Raw genomic sequence first — 18345 nt, forward strand, 5'->3', positions numbered from 1 at the left:
TGGTTTAATAGCCCTCTAAAGACAAACAGATTAGTTTGCTGGAGTTGTTTTCTGTTACCTGGAAAATATCCAGTCCCTGGCAAAGGAGCGCCTGGTCTATATCCAGAACCAGGTGGCACATACACACCTGCAACACACATAGAAAAAAAAAACCTTTTAATCATCAGTGTGCTGTATGTCAGAATGAAACTTTATCAGGCAGACACCACTTTTCTTTTCCCCCCATTTCCATTCTAATAGTTTTTATTTCTAAACAAGAATCCCATTTATTAGGCAAACATTCTCAAACACATTCATCAGCCTGGAACCGAGTAGAACCACTAAAGTTTGTCCTTGATGATCACATCTGGGTCTCATCACAGCTGTGATGAAGTGCACGGCGAAAGGTGAAAGCTGCTGGAGTCGGAGCGAAAGCAGAACTTCATGGATTTTCAGAAGAGTCCTGTTGAATTGTTCTCATACTGATGAGGCACTGCAGCTTTGGGTCGAGGAATTTGCAGCAGCACCCCGTCAACCCCCACCTGCGTTATCCCCCACAGCTTTGTCTCTGGCTAGAACTCCTCAGATGATCGCTCTGGACTCTAGACGCGATGGCCTCATGTGTGCAACGAACACCAACAGCAGAAGAACCTCTGTTTTTTTTTTGCAAAGAGGATTAAAAAGAATTACTGGTTGTTCTGGGACAAATAACAACTAAATCCGATGGGACGGGTGAGCTAATGCCTAAATTACAAAAGTATATTCTGAAAAAGCTGGTTCGTATCAAAAAACACAATGCAAATGAGAGAGCTAGGGCAGTCGGACCACAGTGATTATGCCTAATGGCTCCTACATGTGCTGGGAGACCAATTAATTTAAACCACATGTCAAAGGCGTTCATGTGTTTATTAGAGAAGACTGTGTGAACTCAGTCCTTCACACTGGCTGTGGCCGTTAGGGGAAGAACATTACAAGGCATTACTGTCTGGTCTACCAGCAGGGATATTTATGACACCTAAAAAACGTAAAACCTACATAGTTTGATTAAGTGGATTCCTGCCTTAGCACATTTAAATCCAGGATGGCTACGAGTTTTTCCACTAATGAGATGTGTAATATACCTTCGGTTAGTGCCATGATGAAATCCCACATTGCTTTATTGGACAGCTGAGGCTCAGGAAATGAAAAGAAAGTGCCATTGAGAAGGCATTCAACATGAAAAAATATGAGCCATCTTCTATGACGTGTGAAGACGTGTTTTTATAATGAATGAATAAAAATGTAGAAAGGATGAAACTCCTAAATCACTGTCAGCTTTTTCAATATTTTACAAAGCCAACATGTAAACTTAAAACCCTTTTTCAGAAACGAAAACAAGCCTTTTGGATTCATATCCTGCAAGACAGAAAGATAGTTCCACATATCAGTGACAATGTAGTACCTGTAACAGCATTGTCTAGAAAAAATATTATTTTCTTGATAAAATATGTTAACAGGATGAGTGGTTGTGTGTCAGTCCACAGAAAAATGAAAATGTGAGTGCTTCTGCATGAACAGGAAACATGGGGAAGCTCCATGAAAGCAAATGCTCCCACATACTTCATTGGAGGAAACTCAGTTGACTTAATCCAGACGGCGTGACGAAAATTGCATCATTTTTGTTCACAGAGAGAAATCCATCTTCCAAAGTCAACACCGGGCCTGGGTTGAACGATAAGGTACATCTTTGTGCAAAGAGTTGTGTGACTGGTCGGAAGTTTGTTGCTATGTTTTGTGTGGAAAGGCGCTCAGACTGCAATGTTGATGTCTCAGTTTAACCAGTCTGCTTCCACTGTCTGGTGCGTGAATCCACAGGGGGCGTGAATACGTTTTGAGGAACGATTATCAAAAGCATTGAGGAATTATGTCAAGTTTTTACAAGACTTCGCTAAATAACTTCAAAGACTGTCAAATGGCTAAAAAAAAAACTCCTGGAGGAAAAGTGTGCCGCTTTCTCAGTGACCGTTTTGTAAGAGCGAAAGGGAGGATTCAGGGAGGAAGTGGGAACCCTGCTGGATAGGAGCCTGATGTCCCCCAAGTGGCCTGCTCCATGTGTGCTGGTGACTTTATACCTTGAGCAGCACTTTGGCTAGCTGTTAATGTCTTAAAATGTAAAACATCTTGCACTTCTCAGTACAAAGCATCAGCTGATGTTTATTGTGTTACATCAATAAACATCAGCTTATTGATGTTTAATAAGCTGCATGTTTTTGCTCTTCCTCATGATTCTTATGAGGAAGCGAACGTTTGATTGAAGATGCCATTCAAGTATTTTAACTACTCTTCCTTCAACCACAGGTGTAGCACTAGCAGAAAGCTATGTTACTGTGGGGCAGTTTTGCCGTCACAAGTAAAATATGGATTGAACATATGCAGAGAAAAGTGAGACTTACAATCATTGCATGGCTCATTAATACGAAGTATTCTGGTGACAGATAGATGAAGTGCTGCCCCCCATGGGCAGCAGAGTAACAACGCTGGTCAGAACACCGATATTGCAACATCTAACCTGAACACTGCCAGAATTTTAGTGTTTTGAACGGTTTTCGTCACAGTCGTTCACTATTGTCATAAATTACAGGCACACTGGGCTCACCACAGTGTACTCAGAGAACATTTTCTTCTGACTTCTTGCTTCCCACTTGAGAAAATTGCTTTCTCAAATCTGAGCTGCAGGCTTTTCTATCACTCCTTATGTCTTGGGTGGACTTTGTGATTCGGGTTGATCCCCGAGTTAAGCAATGGAAGCATAGCCTCATCACTCTTGGGCACCTTTCAACTTTTTTACACCTTGTTTGTTTTTTTAAATCTTGATTTCTGTCATAGAGCTAATGTAACTTTAATGAGCTATAAGCTGCAAAATTATACAGAAAAACTGAGATATGCCCTATAAGAAAGAAAACACGCTGGGATGCCATTGAAATGTGCTGATGCACCAACGATCTTTCGTAAATTGAAAGAACAACAATGTTCCTTTATACAAAGCAAATATGTGGTCACAATCTAATCGGAAGGACATCTGCTCATGATCATGAACAAAATCTTTTCTTCAGCAGGGAGCCAAAGAGGGCTTACAGTCAGCCTGATTACGTTGAAACCGGGAGAATGTGGCTTCTCCGAACAGACGTGTTAATGGCAACAGTTACAGTGACAGCTGTGCATGATTTCATGAATGAGCAAATAATTTAGAAGATCAGAGAGCTAAACAATGGTAGAGTTGCTCAAATTTCCCGTGGTTTGGCCTTGCAATACTGACCAAAAAGAACTGAAAATCCTGCAGACTAAAAAACTGAAACTAAAACAGTAAATGTAACATCTGTGAGAAATGTAATATCTGTGTTTATGAGCATCTGACATTTTGTCCTTTCGAATAGATTATATATAGTCCTTAACTGACGACTGGTGTGGAGTGATTGTTCTCATTTTCGCTCCTTCGTTTTACATTCAAAAGAAGGATTTCCTGTCTTGGCAGGAAAGTGGAAACTTCGAGTCTGTGAGCAGCACTTTTTCCTTTAGCTTAAAATCCATGTCTCGCTGCTGGGGCATTCTTACAGAGTGCATGAAGTTCACAAAGATGGCAAACGCTGACTTTTGTCAGGAGAAGAATTTTAAAAAATTGTCTCCTGATCATTTTAATTCAAGTCACCATGCACCACTTGCATTCCTGGAGAACTCAACCAGGTCACGGGAATAAGCTGGAATGTGTTTCAGGGGGTAAAACTATCCAGGAAAAGAGATCAGATGAGGCTGAATTTATGCAGGAGTTAACTCAGGTCAAGAGTTTACTGTTTGAGTTGTAGCTAAGTTTGACAACTATAAAGCTTCACAAATAAGAGACCAAAATGACTTGAGTCAGGCACTCTTGATTAAAATTATAGTAAGATTTAAAGTAAAATTACAAGTGTTAAACATTGTTTCATCTGTTATGCAGTGGCATCATCCTACTCTGAACCGTTAAAAAAAATCTATCTTTGCTTAAATACACATATGCTTTTTTCCCCCTCAAAATTATCCAGATTTATTGACACTCTTTGCAATTAACATTTCTAAAACTCATTTTGCCAGTAGGACAGAACTTCCCCTGCAACATCTGTCAAAATTAACAATTTCTCTTTGCATAACATCTCCAGATGACAACGCATTTTTATTTTACTGTCCTAGTGTTTCTCGAGACTTTGCACTGAAACACATTTTAAATGGCCTCTGTTAAGAGAAACAGGTCAGATCTGCTACCGTGCTTCACAATAAACCTAGAGAACTTTTCCAACTATTTCTCCTTTGCTTCACCCCTCATCTAATACTGAGGTACCGAGGAAGTTACAGGAGCAAAGTTGTTGTCACAGTGTTTCTTGGAAAAAAGACAAACCGTCAGCTTCAATTTTCTCTGTGTTCTGAAATTGAACTAATTTTGAGGAATATTCCCTTCTTTCACATCTAAGTGTATTCTCTATGATGCACTATGTTTTTGGTTAAGTGAGTTGAGAGTGTATTGAGATGACGATGGTGTGTGCTGAGGGTTGTGAAAAATTAAACAGCCCTCTCTAATAGGTGTTTACATGATGTCACAGTCTCCTTTTTTCTTTTTTTTACACACATAATGATCATCATTTTGGACCGAAAGTAAAACGCTTCATCACAGATGTACATTTATTGCTGCACATCTCTGTAATACCACCGAAATACAAGATCAATACCAAACAGAGTGACTTATTTTTAGATGAACATGAGTACTGATGGTTGATGTTCTAATTTTTGTTATTGCAATTTCATACATGTAAACTAATACACAAGTCTAAACCAAGTTACTTCATTCAGTTTATTGTAAAAACCAGAGAGGCAAATTTAGGAACAAGTGCTATTGACTCTAATGGTATTGAAATGCTATTGATTTAGATTTTTTCTAAATAGAGATGAAGTTCACCAAAAAGGATCAAAGAAAATAAAATTAATTCTGCCCAGCTGTATGCACATTTAATTCTGATCTATGCCATGTTCTAAATGTCAGAGTGGAAAACAGAGAGGCGATGTGTTTATTATCTGTTTAGCTGGCAAAATAATTTAGCGATAAAAATAGATGATTTACTACGAAGTCTAACTGTAACATTATTTTATGGATAATATGGGTTGCTGCACCCAAAGCTAATGACTGAACATAAAAATGTTTGGAAATTTTAAGTCAGAACTTGTTTTGTTTTCGGATCAAACTAAAGCCAATGATGTGTTTTTCCACAGTACCTCCCATGTTAACAGCAATTTTTACAACCCTTCTTTGTGTGTTTTAGTTCATTTACAACAACCTGGTGAGTAATTTGACATTTCCCCAATCCCTGTGCTGTGGTTGTTTAATGGTTGACTGCTAGGGATGACAATTACCTTCCCTGTAGGGATACAAAACAAATTAATGTGGGTGCAAACGAAGTATACATGGAGAAATAAAGGTGGTGTTCTGCTTGAATAAACAGTTTACACAACATGATCGTAATTGACAATTTGGTCAATTTTGAGGGAAATTGCTGTGAAATGTTTTTATCACCTCTTCAGATTCGGCAACACAACTACTCACACCATTGAATTGAATGCATGTGCAAGGAAATCACAAACACAGAGTTTCCATGTATACAGAACTGTGAAAAAGATATGTTGCCCTCTTACAGATTTCCTCAGTTTTCTTTTGTAAAAGTTTCATATCAAACAAATTTTTAACACAAGACAACCTGATAAAATACAAAATACTGTTTTTAAATCAAAATGCTTTGTGTTAAGAGAAATAGAGTTGCCCATACCAATCTGGCCCTAAGTAAAAAAAATAAAATAAAATATACCCACTTGTTACATTATGTGATTAACCACATTTTTTGGGTTCAGTTCCTGTAGCCACACCATGTCCAAGCTACAAAACTACATGACCTGTTCAATCAAAAATAATTTAAAATCCAACACCTTCATACACTGATCTACAGAAATTGAAGAACAGATAAAAAAACAAAGTCACTGACAGTTATTGTTCTGGAGGAAGTGAGAAGATATGGAACAGTCATAAATCTTCCCATGAGTGGGTGTAAAAATCTCTCCCAAATTTTCTCCAACAACAACATTTAAAGCACAGGAGTTTTCACCTCCTTGTGTTAAGAGCAACATCCACAATTCAATGATAAGAAAATGCATGAGACAGTTCGAAGACAAAACCCAATGCTGACCGAGTGCAAAAAGAAAAGCAAACGCCTCTCAGTCAATTCCTTAAAACATCTTGCTGATGGTTCTCAGCATTATTTGGGCGGTTTGCCCCCTGTTGCCTCTGACATGAAACTAACGCAGTGGTTCAGAAACAGAACATCATCCTGACGGGTTCAGAATAGGATTCTATAAAAGTCATTTAGATGTGATTGCCCCTTGCGTACAGGAAACTCTTCAGTGAGGTTGGGAGCATTTCCTCATATCTCACTATTGCCCAATTGGCCGCTGAATGAAAACCTTTCCTCCTTAGCACTTACTGCTTTCTCTCTTGTAGATGCATTGTTTTCCAATCTCTCTTTACCTTTCGAACTGATTTTTGCTAAAAAATTCATTCAGGATTTTGAAGCAGATAAGGATTGTTCTTAGTCTCCCGGATTTCTTCATCCATCCTGCCGTTTTTCAGAGCACTGCATTTAAACCTGGCACAACGGATGTAGTTTTTAAGCACTGGTTAAATAATGGCATAGCTGTCATTAAGAATCTTAAGGATGAAGGATACTTAATGCAACTCCAATCAAAATGTGGTCTCCCTTTAAGCCACTTTTTCAGATACTTGCAGGTTTGTGATTCTGTCAGGCAGCACTTCCCTCACTTTGAAACCCAACCTGAGCAGCACAGCTTTTATGAGCTTGTAAAAATGCCCCCTACCTCTAAAAAGCTAATTTCTCATTTTGTTAATCGTTTCAGTTCGACTCCACCTTCTAAACAAGTAAAAGAGGTCTGGACTTCCGATAGGTGAGATTTCAGATGAGTCTGTCGAGAATTAAAACCTGATCCATCAGTTCTAGACTGCAACTTATTCAATTCAAAGTTATCCAACGGCTGCACTTTTCTAAATCTAAACCATTTCTCTGTGTCTCACCAACTTGTGGCAAATGTAAATCAGATGATGGGACTCTGGACCATCTGTTTTGCTCTTGCCCTAAACTTATGGACTTCTGGTGCAAGGCATTTCGATTTTATAGAAATGTTTATGGCAGACATCTGACTCCTGATTTGATAATTTTGTGTTGCTCTAAATTTTCTCTTACTCTTCCCATGTATGTACAGCAAGCTCTTATGTTAGGTTTGGTTGTAACCAAGCGGTTTATCGTGAGGGAATGGAAATCCTCCACCCGTTCTTGCTTCAAAAAAAGTTTTAATAACATGGTGTCCTGTCTTTATCTTGAAGAGATTCATTACTCTTTGTCAGACAACCATCATGAGTTCCTTGATGTTTGGGTTCCTTTCAAGAGATATAAAGAAAGAAATGGGATAAAATGATTGTCTTCACCATTTGGATTTGGTTTTTATTGTTATTGTCATTATATTTCTTTTTACTTACATTGTTTTATGGTGCACTGTTTGAAACACATTGTTTTCTGAACTGCCTGTTGCCCCCCTCAACTCTCTCTTGTGCTCGATTAACCACTCTGGACAGAAAAGTTTAGATTTTTATTTTATCATTACACCAGCAGGCTGACAGACTGTTTTGACTGTTTGGTCTTGTTTTTATTCATTTATTTGTTTATGTTAATATTTTGTTTTTTTGTCTGCTTTGGTTGTTTAAGTCAGAGAAATTATTAATAAAGCATAAAAAAGAAGAAAGAAATCATTCCAGTAGTCAAACATGGTCATGGTAATGGGAAGGTCTGGGGCAGCTCAGCTGCTTCAGGACTTGGAAGACTTTCTGTAGCATCGGAAATTATGAACTCTGCCAAAGCCCAGCTTATTCTTAAGGAGAATGTTCCAGTATCACCATTTGAGACCTTAAGCTTAAGCACACTTGGATTATTCACCAGGATAAAGGTCCAAAGCACAGCGGAAACTCAACCCTTGAATGACATAAAAGAAAAGCAAAGTGTAGTGACGCTTTGGTGGTGGTGGCTTAGTGTGTCTGGATTTGAATGTGGTTGAAATGCTGATATGAACATAAAAAATTAATCCACAGTGAACTGCCACCATACCCCACATCGCGAATGAATGAAAACAATTATGAAAAAAAAAAAGAAACGTGGGACAAAATTTTTCCAAAGTGATGTCAAAGCTTTACTCCCAGTTTTCCTAAGCTTTTCATGGTCGCTCTTTCTGCCAACTTTGTCACAACTAGTTATAAGATTTTTTCTCATATGATTACTTTTTTCAATTACTTTTTTCTCATATGATTGGTTTGGATAGCTTTGTTCCTTAATAACGTTAATCAGCATTTGAAATCTACATTTTGTGTTTACTAATCTTGTCTATCTGACATTAAAAATGCAATGCATATGTGGCACATAGGCCATGTTGACGAAGTAGTCGAGGTTAATTAATACTGTTTTGTGTTTTTGTGCGTGTGTTATTTACTAGTTGTGTCGCAATTTGACATGGTTATGGAGGGGATCAGTATCTCTCCGCTGTTGCTAGGAGACACGGTTGTGGAACGGAAGTGTTTGTTTTTTTTTGTTGGCTGTGGTTACTTTGGTTGCGTTCACATTGCAGCCTGAAATGACCCAATTCCGATTTTGTGTCAAATCGAATTTTGTGTTTTGCCGTGACCGTTCACACTGCCAAACATATGCGACCTGCATGTGTTCTGTATGTGTGAACGGGCAAACGACCTGAAAGTGTCCCGCATGCGCAGTAGAGGGCGCAATAGCGTCAGCGTTCTCAGTGTTCTGCCAACCGCCATAACAAGAAGAAGTGCTCAGTGTTTGTGGACGTTAACATGGAGGCTAACGGAGCAGCACGTTAACAACTTAATTCTCATTATAGAGAATTATACTGAGATTATAATCGTGGTTGTTGTTTTTCCTCCCGCTTGCGCGTATCAGGACGCAGAATAGTGACGTTTGTCGAGTACCAGTGACGTTCAGGTCCGGATGAATGTGACCTGAACGTTCGGTCGCATTTGCTTGCTATGTAACACCCCGGCATTATTGTCTTGTCTGTTTTGTTACGCATTTGTGTTGTCAATTTAGCTGTTTTGTAAACCCATTTATTATCAATAATAATAATAAAAAAAGTTTTTTTTTTGTTTTTTTTTTACTATATTTTTATTCAATTTTTAAACATACAATTACATACAATCGAACATGAGGGTTAGGGCAGGTGGCATGTATTCACAGTGATGGACATTACAATGTTATGGATATTTCACTGTTTAAAATCACAAATGGTAAGCAACAAGGAAGACTCCCAGGTGTCTGTCCGAGTGATGTGGAGTCACAAACATCATCTGTTACACACCTTTGGCAATAAAATGATCCCATTTCCCTCAGAGTTTCTCTCCTTTCTCCTTCTTGAGCCGTATTGTAAAAGTCAACATTTCCATATTGTGGATCAGGTTTATAATATGCACAAGAATCTTCAGAGTTGGAGGTCTAGGTTGGAGCCAACATTTAGTAATCGCTTTCTTGCTTGAGAAAAGAGTTTTTGTTAGAAAAACAACCCCAAAAACGTTACGTCGCATTTGAATTGGATACGTATCGGATATGCAGGTGGCCTGGGTTGCATTTGAAAAGAATCTCACCTGTGCTGTTCAAACAGTAATGAAAAGATCAGATACAGGTCGCATTACATAAAAAAAAATCGGAATTGGGTCACTTGAGGCTGCAGTGTGATGCACAGCCGATCCGAGGTATAGTGCATTTAGGTAACCATGCTAGTACCAGACTCAGCAAAGCCGACCTACTGTCACCTTTATACTATCTACATAGTCAGGATGAAGCAAAAACATGTCAAATGCATCTCACAAAATTAATTTCATCCTACGTCACCATCTCTCTCTTGGTCATGTCCAACCTTGTCTCTGCTTCCCCAAAGCATTGAAGTAAGAATCAAAGACAAGGCACAGATCCTGTAACTGTGCCTTCCAACGAACTGAGTGAAGCTTTTCCTCTAGAAGCTGACAGGGAATCATTGCAAGATTAGGCAAGTCATGTCTTCTGAATCAACAACAAAAAACCCAAAACATAATTGTTTAAAGCCACGCACTAAGATAACCGTTCACTATGAGAAATCGTTACAAGCTGGTGGAACAAACAGTTCAAATGTGCAGTCATTAAGTTGACAGACTATTTAGAGGGCATCAATAGCTCTGTAGAAGGTTCCAGTTGCTGGCATTTATTCAGCCAGAAAAAAAAAAAATCATGATAGTGTTCACATCTTGTCATGTTGTCTCTAAACTTAAAAGATCTTGGACATCAATAGTGCCTGAAGGAGAATGAAAACATTCCCGACAGGAGCCAGTCCAGACTGCAGCGAGTCTGCTGCTGATAGATCACAGCGTGGTGAGTTAATGTGCTTCTTCTTTGAGGAAGGATTTGGCACAGACCAACTGCAGACCAAACACATGACTGTGAGACGTTAAAACTGACTTTATCCAAGCCTAAGCAGTAAACGCTGTGCAGATAAGTGTTAGATGCACTGATGATGATGAGGGAAAACAATGTAAATGCCCTTCACGGAAACATTGTCGTGACAGCGACGGCTTCAGGAGGACAGATCTGGGAGAATTTGAGACATTACAAAGTTGTCCATTTATTTTTTGAAGGGACTGGATTGGATTAAACAGACCACGTATTAAAACAACCGATCCATTCATAAATCTGTGGCGTAATCCTCGCAAAACCTTTCACAGCAGTTGTAATAAAAAATTTGATAAGAGAAACTTTTAGCCAATATGTTAGCAATCGCTTCTGGCTGAGATTTTGATGTGAATCTATAAATGTGGATGGAAGTGTCCCTCCAAAATAGATAGCTCAGATGCTTTAAAGTGAGGTTCAGCTAAAAGATTGTTAGAGCAGTCGACAGGTCTCTGTTTATCATCCTCATCTGTAGTCACAGATTAGTTTCTGCAAGAGCCTAAAGTTGATTATTAGTCCAAATGGAATGAAGATGCAAGTGGATTTATATTGCCAAGACAACTTCTGTGACCAGTTAGTTAAGCTGTTTGCATTTTAGAGTTGGGGCTTTGCTGACTATGAGCAGCAAAAAGCCCTATTTTGTGCCCTCACTTCATATAAAAACAGACTTATTACGAGTGACTGAAGCTAAAAACTTGCCAGATTTCTACCATGTGAAAAGCTAAGATAAATTAAATCTCATGTTGCATCTAGCATTTGGCTTTGGTTTCTTTTTGCTCTTGCACGATGCTCAAGTTGAACAATTTTGAGGTGGGTAACAAGCTCTGACTCCTGAGAAATGACCATATAGTTCCACTCTTACGTTACAGCAGTTTAGTCTGGGAGAAACCAGTCTGGATTTATAAAAAGTGAGGATGTTAATCTAGTCAATTATGGAAAGTGAGCTATTAGCAACCGAATCCTTACATGAGAACTTCACTTATGAAAATCCGGGCTTTACGTACAAAAGTACTTTCACAATAACAAGTGGAGTTGAATCAGTGCTTGAAACCAAACAGAGTCATCCCTAATGTGTTCAGAATGAAGTCATCATGCCACAAAATCACACAAAGCCACTCAATATGAACAAATTAAACTGCTTTAGTGGATCAAGCAATAAAGAAGCTAAATTAAAACCTCACTGTGAGAGAACAATCTGTGTTTTTATACAAACTTGGGCTCAGTTGGTCTTTTTCTTTAAAAGCAGAGCGGACCTGTTGAGTGATGGGACCCATACAGTAAATGTCAGATTCAATGAGCTTTAGTTGGCCCGTTAGCTTGGCAGAACAGGGGGAGCGGAGCCAAAGAGAAGCACACAACATGCTACCAAAAAGTCCTGGAGCATCAAGGTAATCGTTCAGGTACAAAAGATTTACAATTACTTCATGTTTTTGGACCGAACAGGCTTGCTCAACAGTATAAAGAGATATTTTCAACAAGCTTAATAAACGCCAAGCAAATTTCACTGATTTGAATAATAAACTGATCTGGCTGGAGCCAAAGGAGACAAATTGACTTCCAGCTGCACTTACAAAAGCTTACAGAGCAGTGTGCCGTCAATGGAGAATCCATTTCCCTGGTTTCATACAAACAGTAGAGCTAGGAACTGTGAATGGGTTTCACTAGCGCCAGCAGTGATGCAAAATGAATGGAGGTGCTGAGAGAAGTTGACTAGTGCAGCAAGACACACAAGAACCTGACTAAACTAAAAACTAAATACGTAAAAGAGAGTCTAAACCACACAAGTCAAACTCCAGTCCTCGAGAGCTGGTGACCTGCAACTTTTTGATGTGGACCGGACTTTGATGTCTCTGGTCGAAAGTAACGGCAAGAAGCAGAAATGATAAAAGACCCTAAGAATCTCAACACAAAAGAATGAACTTGCACACAAGCATCTAAAATAATCCAAAACAAAACCAGCTGAGACAAAGATGTGTGGATCGCAGCAGAAGACGTTAAACAGGTCCAGAGCATCATGCAACCACCGCTGTGTTTGACTGTTATTTTCTGAAACACTATTAGAATATTTTCTCAAAAGCATTTGGGATCATTTACATGCAAGATCAGTTTTGGATTATTACCCTTCTCCTACTGAGAGATGATTCTTGCAGAAAAATGTGGTTAACTGGTTAATAAATTGGTTAAGATGGTTTGGATAACTTTTTCCCTCTTCATAAATAACATCTGAATTTGAAAACTGTATTTTACTTTTACTCAGTTTATCTTTGTCCAGTGTTAAAAGTTGCGTAAAGATTCCATTGTTCCAGTGTGACAAAAATAAAACAAATTAAAATTCTGCAGTGTTTCAGGGAACCAGCAAAACAGACACTGAGTAGCATGGGAGGGGGCACATACTGTATATTAACGAAAAACACGCCAGATGTTTCCTCCAAGACTATAACTCATTTATTCTTGTCGATGGAAAGCTTTCAGACAGGCCTGGCTTCACACTGCAATTCTGAATTTCTCAGACATTAAGAGGTGTTTTCTGGCCAGGAGCGTTGAATGGGTGTGTGGGGTGTTAATGAGGTTCATGTTACTCACAGATAATTTACCCTTGGACCATGCACAGAGGCATTTTTGTCAGGTTAAAGTGCACACACAGATGGATCTACTTTAAACCTCGCAGAAATGTTTGATAGAGATGGATTCAGTATTCGCTTGAGATCAAAGTTGTGCTCCAAAGTCAGTATTGAAATGTTTTGGCTCTTCTTTTTTTTGTGCCGCATATTTAACCTGACAGCAGCTCAAAATTTAAACTGAAACATGGAATGCAAAAGACGAATGTTGTACAAGAGGGCGAGATAAAAGAGAGACGCCGCGCTCTTCGAACTGACAGCTGGCAAATTATTCACCACATGGACTGATTAAAATGGGCAACTGGAGCGAGGAGAACTTTACTGTAGGTTGCCTAAATATTTATTTTGGAAAAATTACAACATTTCAGAATAAAAGGAGCTGGGACACTGGAGGACAGGGAGAAGAAACAGCTGTGACTCTTAAGCTGATAAATAAAAAGAAAGAAAGATGGGATTCACGGCAGCATTTATAGCTCGGATGATTAACATGTTTTCCATTTGGAGGTTGAATAACTTCAAGACTCTCGGCCAAAACACAGACTGAGAACCAATCAAAGCAACGCAAACAGAGGAGGAAAAACAAATCTGGCGAGTTGAATGACAGTGGGAGGAAAAGGCATGCTCACAGTCTCGCTCTTTTCTTCCTCTCTGTCTAAAACAGATTAGGCGTGACTTTGAGCTGCACTCGAAGCCACTTTCTCATATCTGCAACAACAGACTATCTAGTCAAAGCTTTCTCTGCGACCCTCGCAGTGAGCTGATCCACCCAGGGGGCTCGCCGGGGGTGTATTCAATCTGTGTGTGGTTTCTCTGAACAGAAAGAGAGGCCAGCTGGAAGCTTCTGGGTCTGACATTTTTTAAGGATGGGGTCTGGGGCCAAGTGAACATACACATACACATGCAAAGGTGTGTGCAGGAGCCAGTTCAGCTATGGGAGATACAATAAAATGCTCAAACCCATGAGAAACGAGCCTGAGTAACGAACCAACGCAATAAAATTCAGCTCTAGATTGCACAACATGACAAGAGGCGATAGGCCAGGATTACTATCTGGTGCAGGAGTCACTTTTAGATCCAATAACAAGTTAAAATCTTTGGACGCAGACGTCTGGTCGGAGCAGAGATCTTCACTTTTTTTTTTTCTAAAACTGCAGCAACAGATATTTGATGCAAACATGAAGCAAAAATAATGACACTGCCTTTTATCAGCTTGCTACTGCTGATCTGTCATTTTGAAAAATGCATTTCCAAAAGCACTTCCATTAAACTAAAATCAAACTTTTATTTCACAGGAGAATACATTAAAGTGCACTTTCACAAAAAACCCCCAAAAACCAATAATATACAAGAGTTCAAAATGAAAAGCTTTAATTTGATCACCTTAAGCTGGAAATGTTTGTTTAAAATAATGCATAAATTGTGCCTGTGCTAAGTCTGTGACTGATGCAGCCCAAATTCCTACAGAGTTCACCTGTTGCACACTTACCTCCTTGAAGAGAGGACTGAATCAACGCTAGGAGGACGACTCCACAGACGAGCAAGAGAGTGTTTCTGTTAGCCATCTCTCTCCAGAATGCACCACCCCTCTCCCGATCAGCTGGTTTTATTCTCTCCCAGCTAATTACCTCTTCCCCGAGGTCTCAAAGAGCGGACAAGTAGAGTGAGAAAGGTAAAAAGATACGGGGGAGACGCTGTGTCATTACAAGAGGGGAGACGACTCTGCTTTTCCCCCCCACTCTGAGTCTGGTGTTGCTGTTTTTATTCTGGTCACTGCTGCCAACTGCTGAGACGCGGCTGCCAGCGAGGAAAGAAAAAGAAGAGGGAAAAAGACACACACACACACACACACGCACACCCCCGCACTCTCTGTCTCATGCACGCGCACACACACACACACCCCGGCCCCTGTGCTCCCAATCCACAATAAATTGAACTGTCAGCCAAACATTTGCATGGATACACAGAAATATCTGTTCGAGTCAGATTGAATATAAAAGAAGAGCAAACTGCATACCAGAATAACAATTCGTCTGTTATGGTACTCATTACCGACTCCTGACAAGCAGTAAGAAAACATTTTCTTACAGTTTTTTTCTTTTTTGTTTTTACTACAAGTGACGAAAAATAAAATAAAAATAAAAAACACTGAGAACAAGGCATTGCAGACTGAGCAACTCCATAAATAGCTGAGAGAGGTTTAAAAAATCCCCAAAAAGAACACATTTGGCAACAAACAGTTGCCACAAAGCAAAACAAAAATAGAAATTGCATTGGAAATCTTGTAACAGCAAGCGATTATATTCAGTTTTTCCAACAGAACATTTGATGACAAAACATGTACCTAATTAGGTTTTACAGTCTTTATATTCTCCAAATCATTAAATAATATGATGCAGAGATGGCTTCTGATTCATTTCACAGTGTTTATGCCCCCTGGACTAAAATCAGTTTCACTTCCAAAAGTGAAACATTTAAACCTCCAAAATTAGACTAGATTATCCTGGGTTCTTTAAATGAAAACCTGTGATTTGTGATACCTTTATTCTGCAGCTTAAGCGCTTTCCTTGGCATTAAACCACGCAAATTCCATTTAAAACTCACATTTTAGTGGCCGTTTAGGATAATCAATGCTCATTTTTGAGTAGCTGAAATGCAAACAGCATTTGCAGCATGTGTATATATACCAGCCATGTAAACACGCATGTGGCGGGGTTTAGTGAGGTGCTAAGCAAACACTAGCTACTTGACTCTGTTTTGATAAGACCTGTTGATAATTTTGGTCGTAACTTATTTCAGTGCCCTTCCAGTAAACCGTGTAATATAGAACCTTACACTGCTTTGACAACAATCATAGAATCCATTCTTAACATTCCTTAGGTAATAGTTTACTTGGAATAAAGTGGATCATTGTAATCCAGCTGTAGTCCACTCACTAACCAAAGAGCATTGATGGTAACCCAGATCCCAAGCTGAAGATGAAAACCAACGAGAACACCTGCTTTGAGTAAATGAGGAAACACTGAGGATGATTTGTGATGTCCACAGTTAAAGAATTTACTCTGGAATCACAAAGACACATAAAAGTGAGGAGGAACTCTACAAAGACATCATACGCACCTCACTCTGTCTTGTGGTTTGAATTGGCAATGGGAAAATAACTGTGTTATCTCAAAATATTAGGCTGGAGTGTAAAAATGTGAGTCCCAAGTTGACCAAATACAGTATGAATATGAGAGCCTGTGAAAGGCACCAGTGACTTGCATGGTGAAAACCTTAGTTGACACGTCGTCGCTGACAGACCTGTCAGTGTCCATCGGGCCGCTCTCCCTGGAGGCACATATTTAGGATTTCAACTCAGAGAAGGTTGAAGTGAGGTCCTTTTTATTGGCGAGAGCCGCAGCCAAAGTCATTACTCTCTCAGACACAGACCTGACGGACCAGACTGTTGCATGCGGTCTAATGGGTTCTGCTTTCCAAGACACACAGCATCCTTCATACCGGTGACGTTCGCCGCATTAATGTCCACATTACCTCATGTTTGTTTCATTGAAGTTAGCTCAGGCATGTTGACAACGTCAGCTGTTAAACGTTTGCTTTCACGTGAATGATGAAGCTGTGGATAAGCCAGATTTTTCAGAAATTTGTTCCATTTTTTTCGGCCTCTGTTGTAGAATGAATTTGAGCTACTCTATCTCTATCGGTGCACCTTGAGATATCCTACACCTGAAAAATGAATAAAAAATAAATAAAAAAAAAAACAACATCAAGAAAGACCTCAGTGTGCATGCATTTCATCAACCTTCATCAAACTCGGAACATAAGTTTTAATTGCTAATAAGCTGCAGATATCCTGCACCCTGGGATGCCGATTCAAACAAGTGAAATCATCTGTTTTCTGCTCTAAAGTCTTCCATTACATGGAGAGAAAGGGGGGAAAAACACAATATAAGGAGAACAACTCAAAAATTTAAAACAAAAGCAAATACCGTGTAAATATTTGAAGGCCTCTCAACTCTATGATTAAAGTAAATCATTAATTACAATCCAAACATCAGGAGGAGATTGACCTAATGCTGTATTATCCATGGTACTAGTCTTTCCATATTTGATGACCGGTCTGCTTGGGAAGCAGAAGTGTATTCTGGATGGGAGCAGTGTTTTCCTCAATCTATTTGCAAACCTTAATGTCTATTTTAGCTAATGTCTGGGTTTTATCCTTTGGGCTGAGCTAACTGGTGTTTTTGCCAAAAAAGCAAAGAACATGGACTTTGGGGAAGGCTCAGAAACAGGTCACATAGAACAAACTGGAATTAATAAAACAAATAACTGCTTGCCCCGTATAACTTTTAGGGTTACTGTTTTCATATTCATGCAGTTACGTTACAGCATTAATGTTTTAAAAAATAGACCAAATGTTGATTAGTTTGTTCCTGTTTCTTCATTGTGCTTCTTGCATTAAACAGACAGCTACAAATATCTGTCACTGTGACACCAAGAGAAAGAGGGGAGTTCATGCAGCCGTCCGTCAGCAAGGAAACGACATTTACTGTCATGTTGAATAAATCAGAATATTCATTCAGATGAGGTTCGTTTATCAGATTAAAAATACCTTTTCAAAATAAAATCTAAGCAGTTTTCAAATGTTTCCAAAAGCCCAAATTTCTGTTTTTAGAAATAGTTGTTTTATTGATCTGATGTAATATTCAAATTTTAAACATCACATTTCCATTATGGAAAATAATCATCAATCAATTGACAGAACTAAAGGCTTTCAAACACTCATCTGACTTTAATAATGTGCTTCAATTAGTAATTAGGTTCCTGAAATATCTGGGCTTTTCAGTTATATGCTAATTTATAGAACATTGTTACGGATCAGTACTTATCTGTAACGTGTGTAGTATTTGTCAGTTATTATACCTCACCTGTGCTCTTCCTTTGTGTGACAGACTTGGAGAAAAAAAGTACATGAATTAACAGCTCTTATTTTCTATGTAAATAAAAAGGAACAAAGTTGAACAGCAGATTAAAGGAAGATTAAAGGAAGCTAGTTTTGAAGCAGAAGCTGCATTAACTGTGGAGATTGTGAATCTGGGGTTTTGTGCACCATTAAGGACAATTTAGACATCTGACAAAACCCATTTGAAGAG

The 18345-nt window shown here is 39.0% G+C and overlaps 1 protein-coding gene across 19 annotated transcripts in view; it reads right to left on the minus strand.

Moving 5' to 3' along the window:
- elna (elastin a) overlaps positions 1 to 14974 on the minus strand; it is a 67266-nt gene extending 52292 nt beyond the window's left edge. For 18 of the 19 annotated variants that reach the window (XM_027999235.1, XM_027999243.1, XM_027999240.1 and 15 more), the window contains exons 1-2: positions 14682 to 14973; positions 59 to 127 (exon numbers count right to left, since the gene is read on the minus strand). In XM_027999235.1, coding sequence (XP_027855036.1) covers positions 59 to 127; positions 14682 to 14757 — 145 coding nt within the window. In that variant the 5' untranslated portion in view covers positions 14758 to 14973. Of the gene's footprint in view, positions 1 to 58; positions 128 to 14681 lie in introns of all 19 variants that reach the window. The other variant, XM_027999252.1, reaches the window with a different exon arrangement.
- Positions 14975 to 18345: the final 3371 nt, after the last annotated feature.

Source organism: Xiphophorus couchianus, chromosome 18 (assembly GCF_001444195.1).
Source record: "Xiphophorus couchianus chromosome 18, X_couchianus-1.0, whole genome shotgun sequence".
Taxonomy (NCBI): Eukaryota; Metazoa; Chordata; class Actinopteri; order Cyprinodontiformes; family Poeciliidae; genus Xiphophorus; species Xiphophorus couchianus.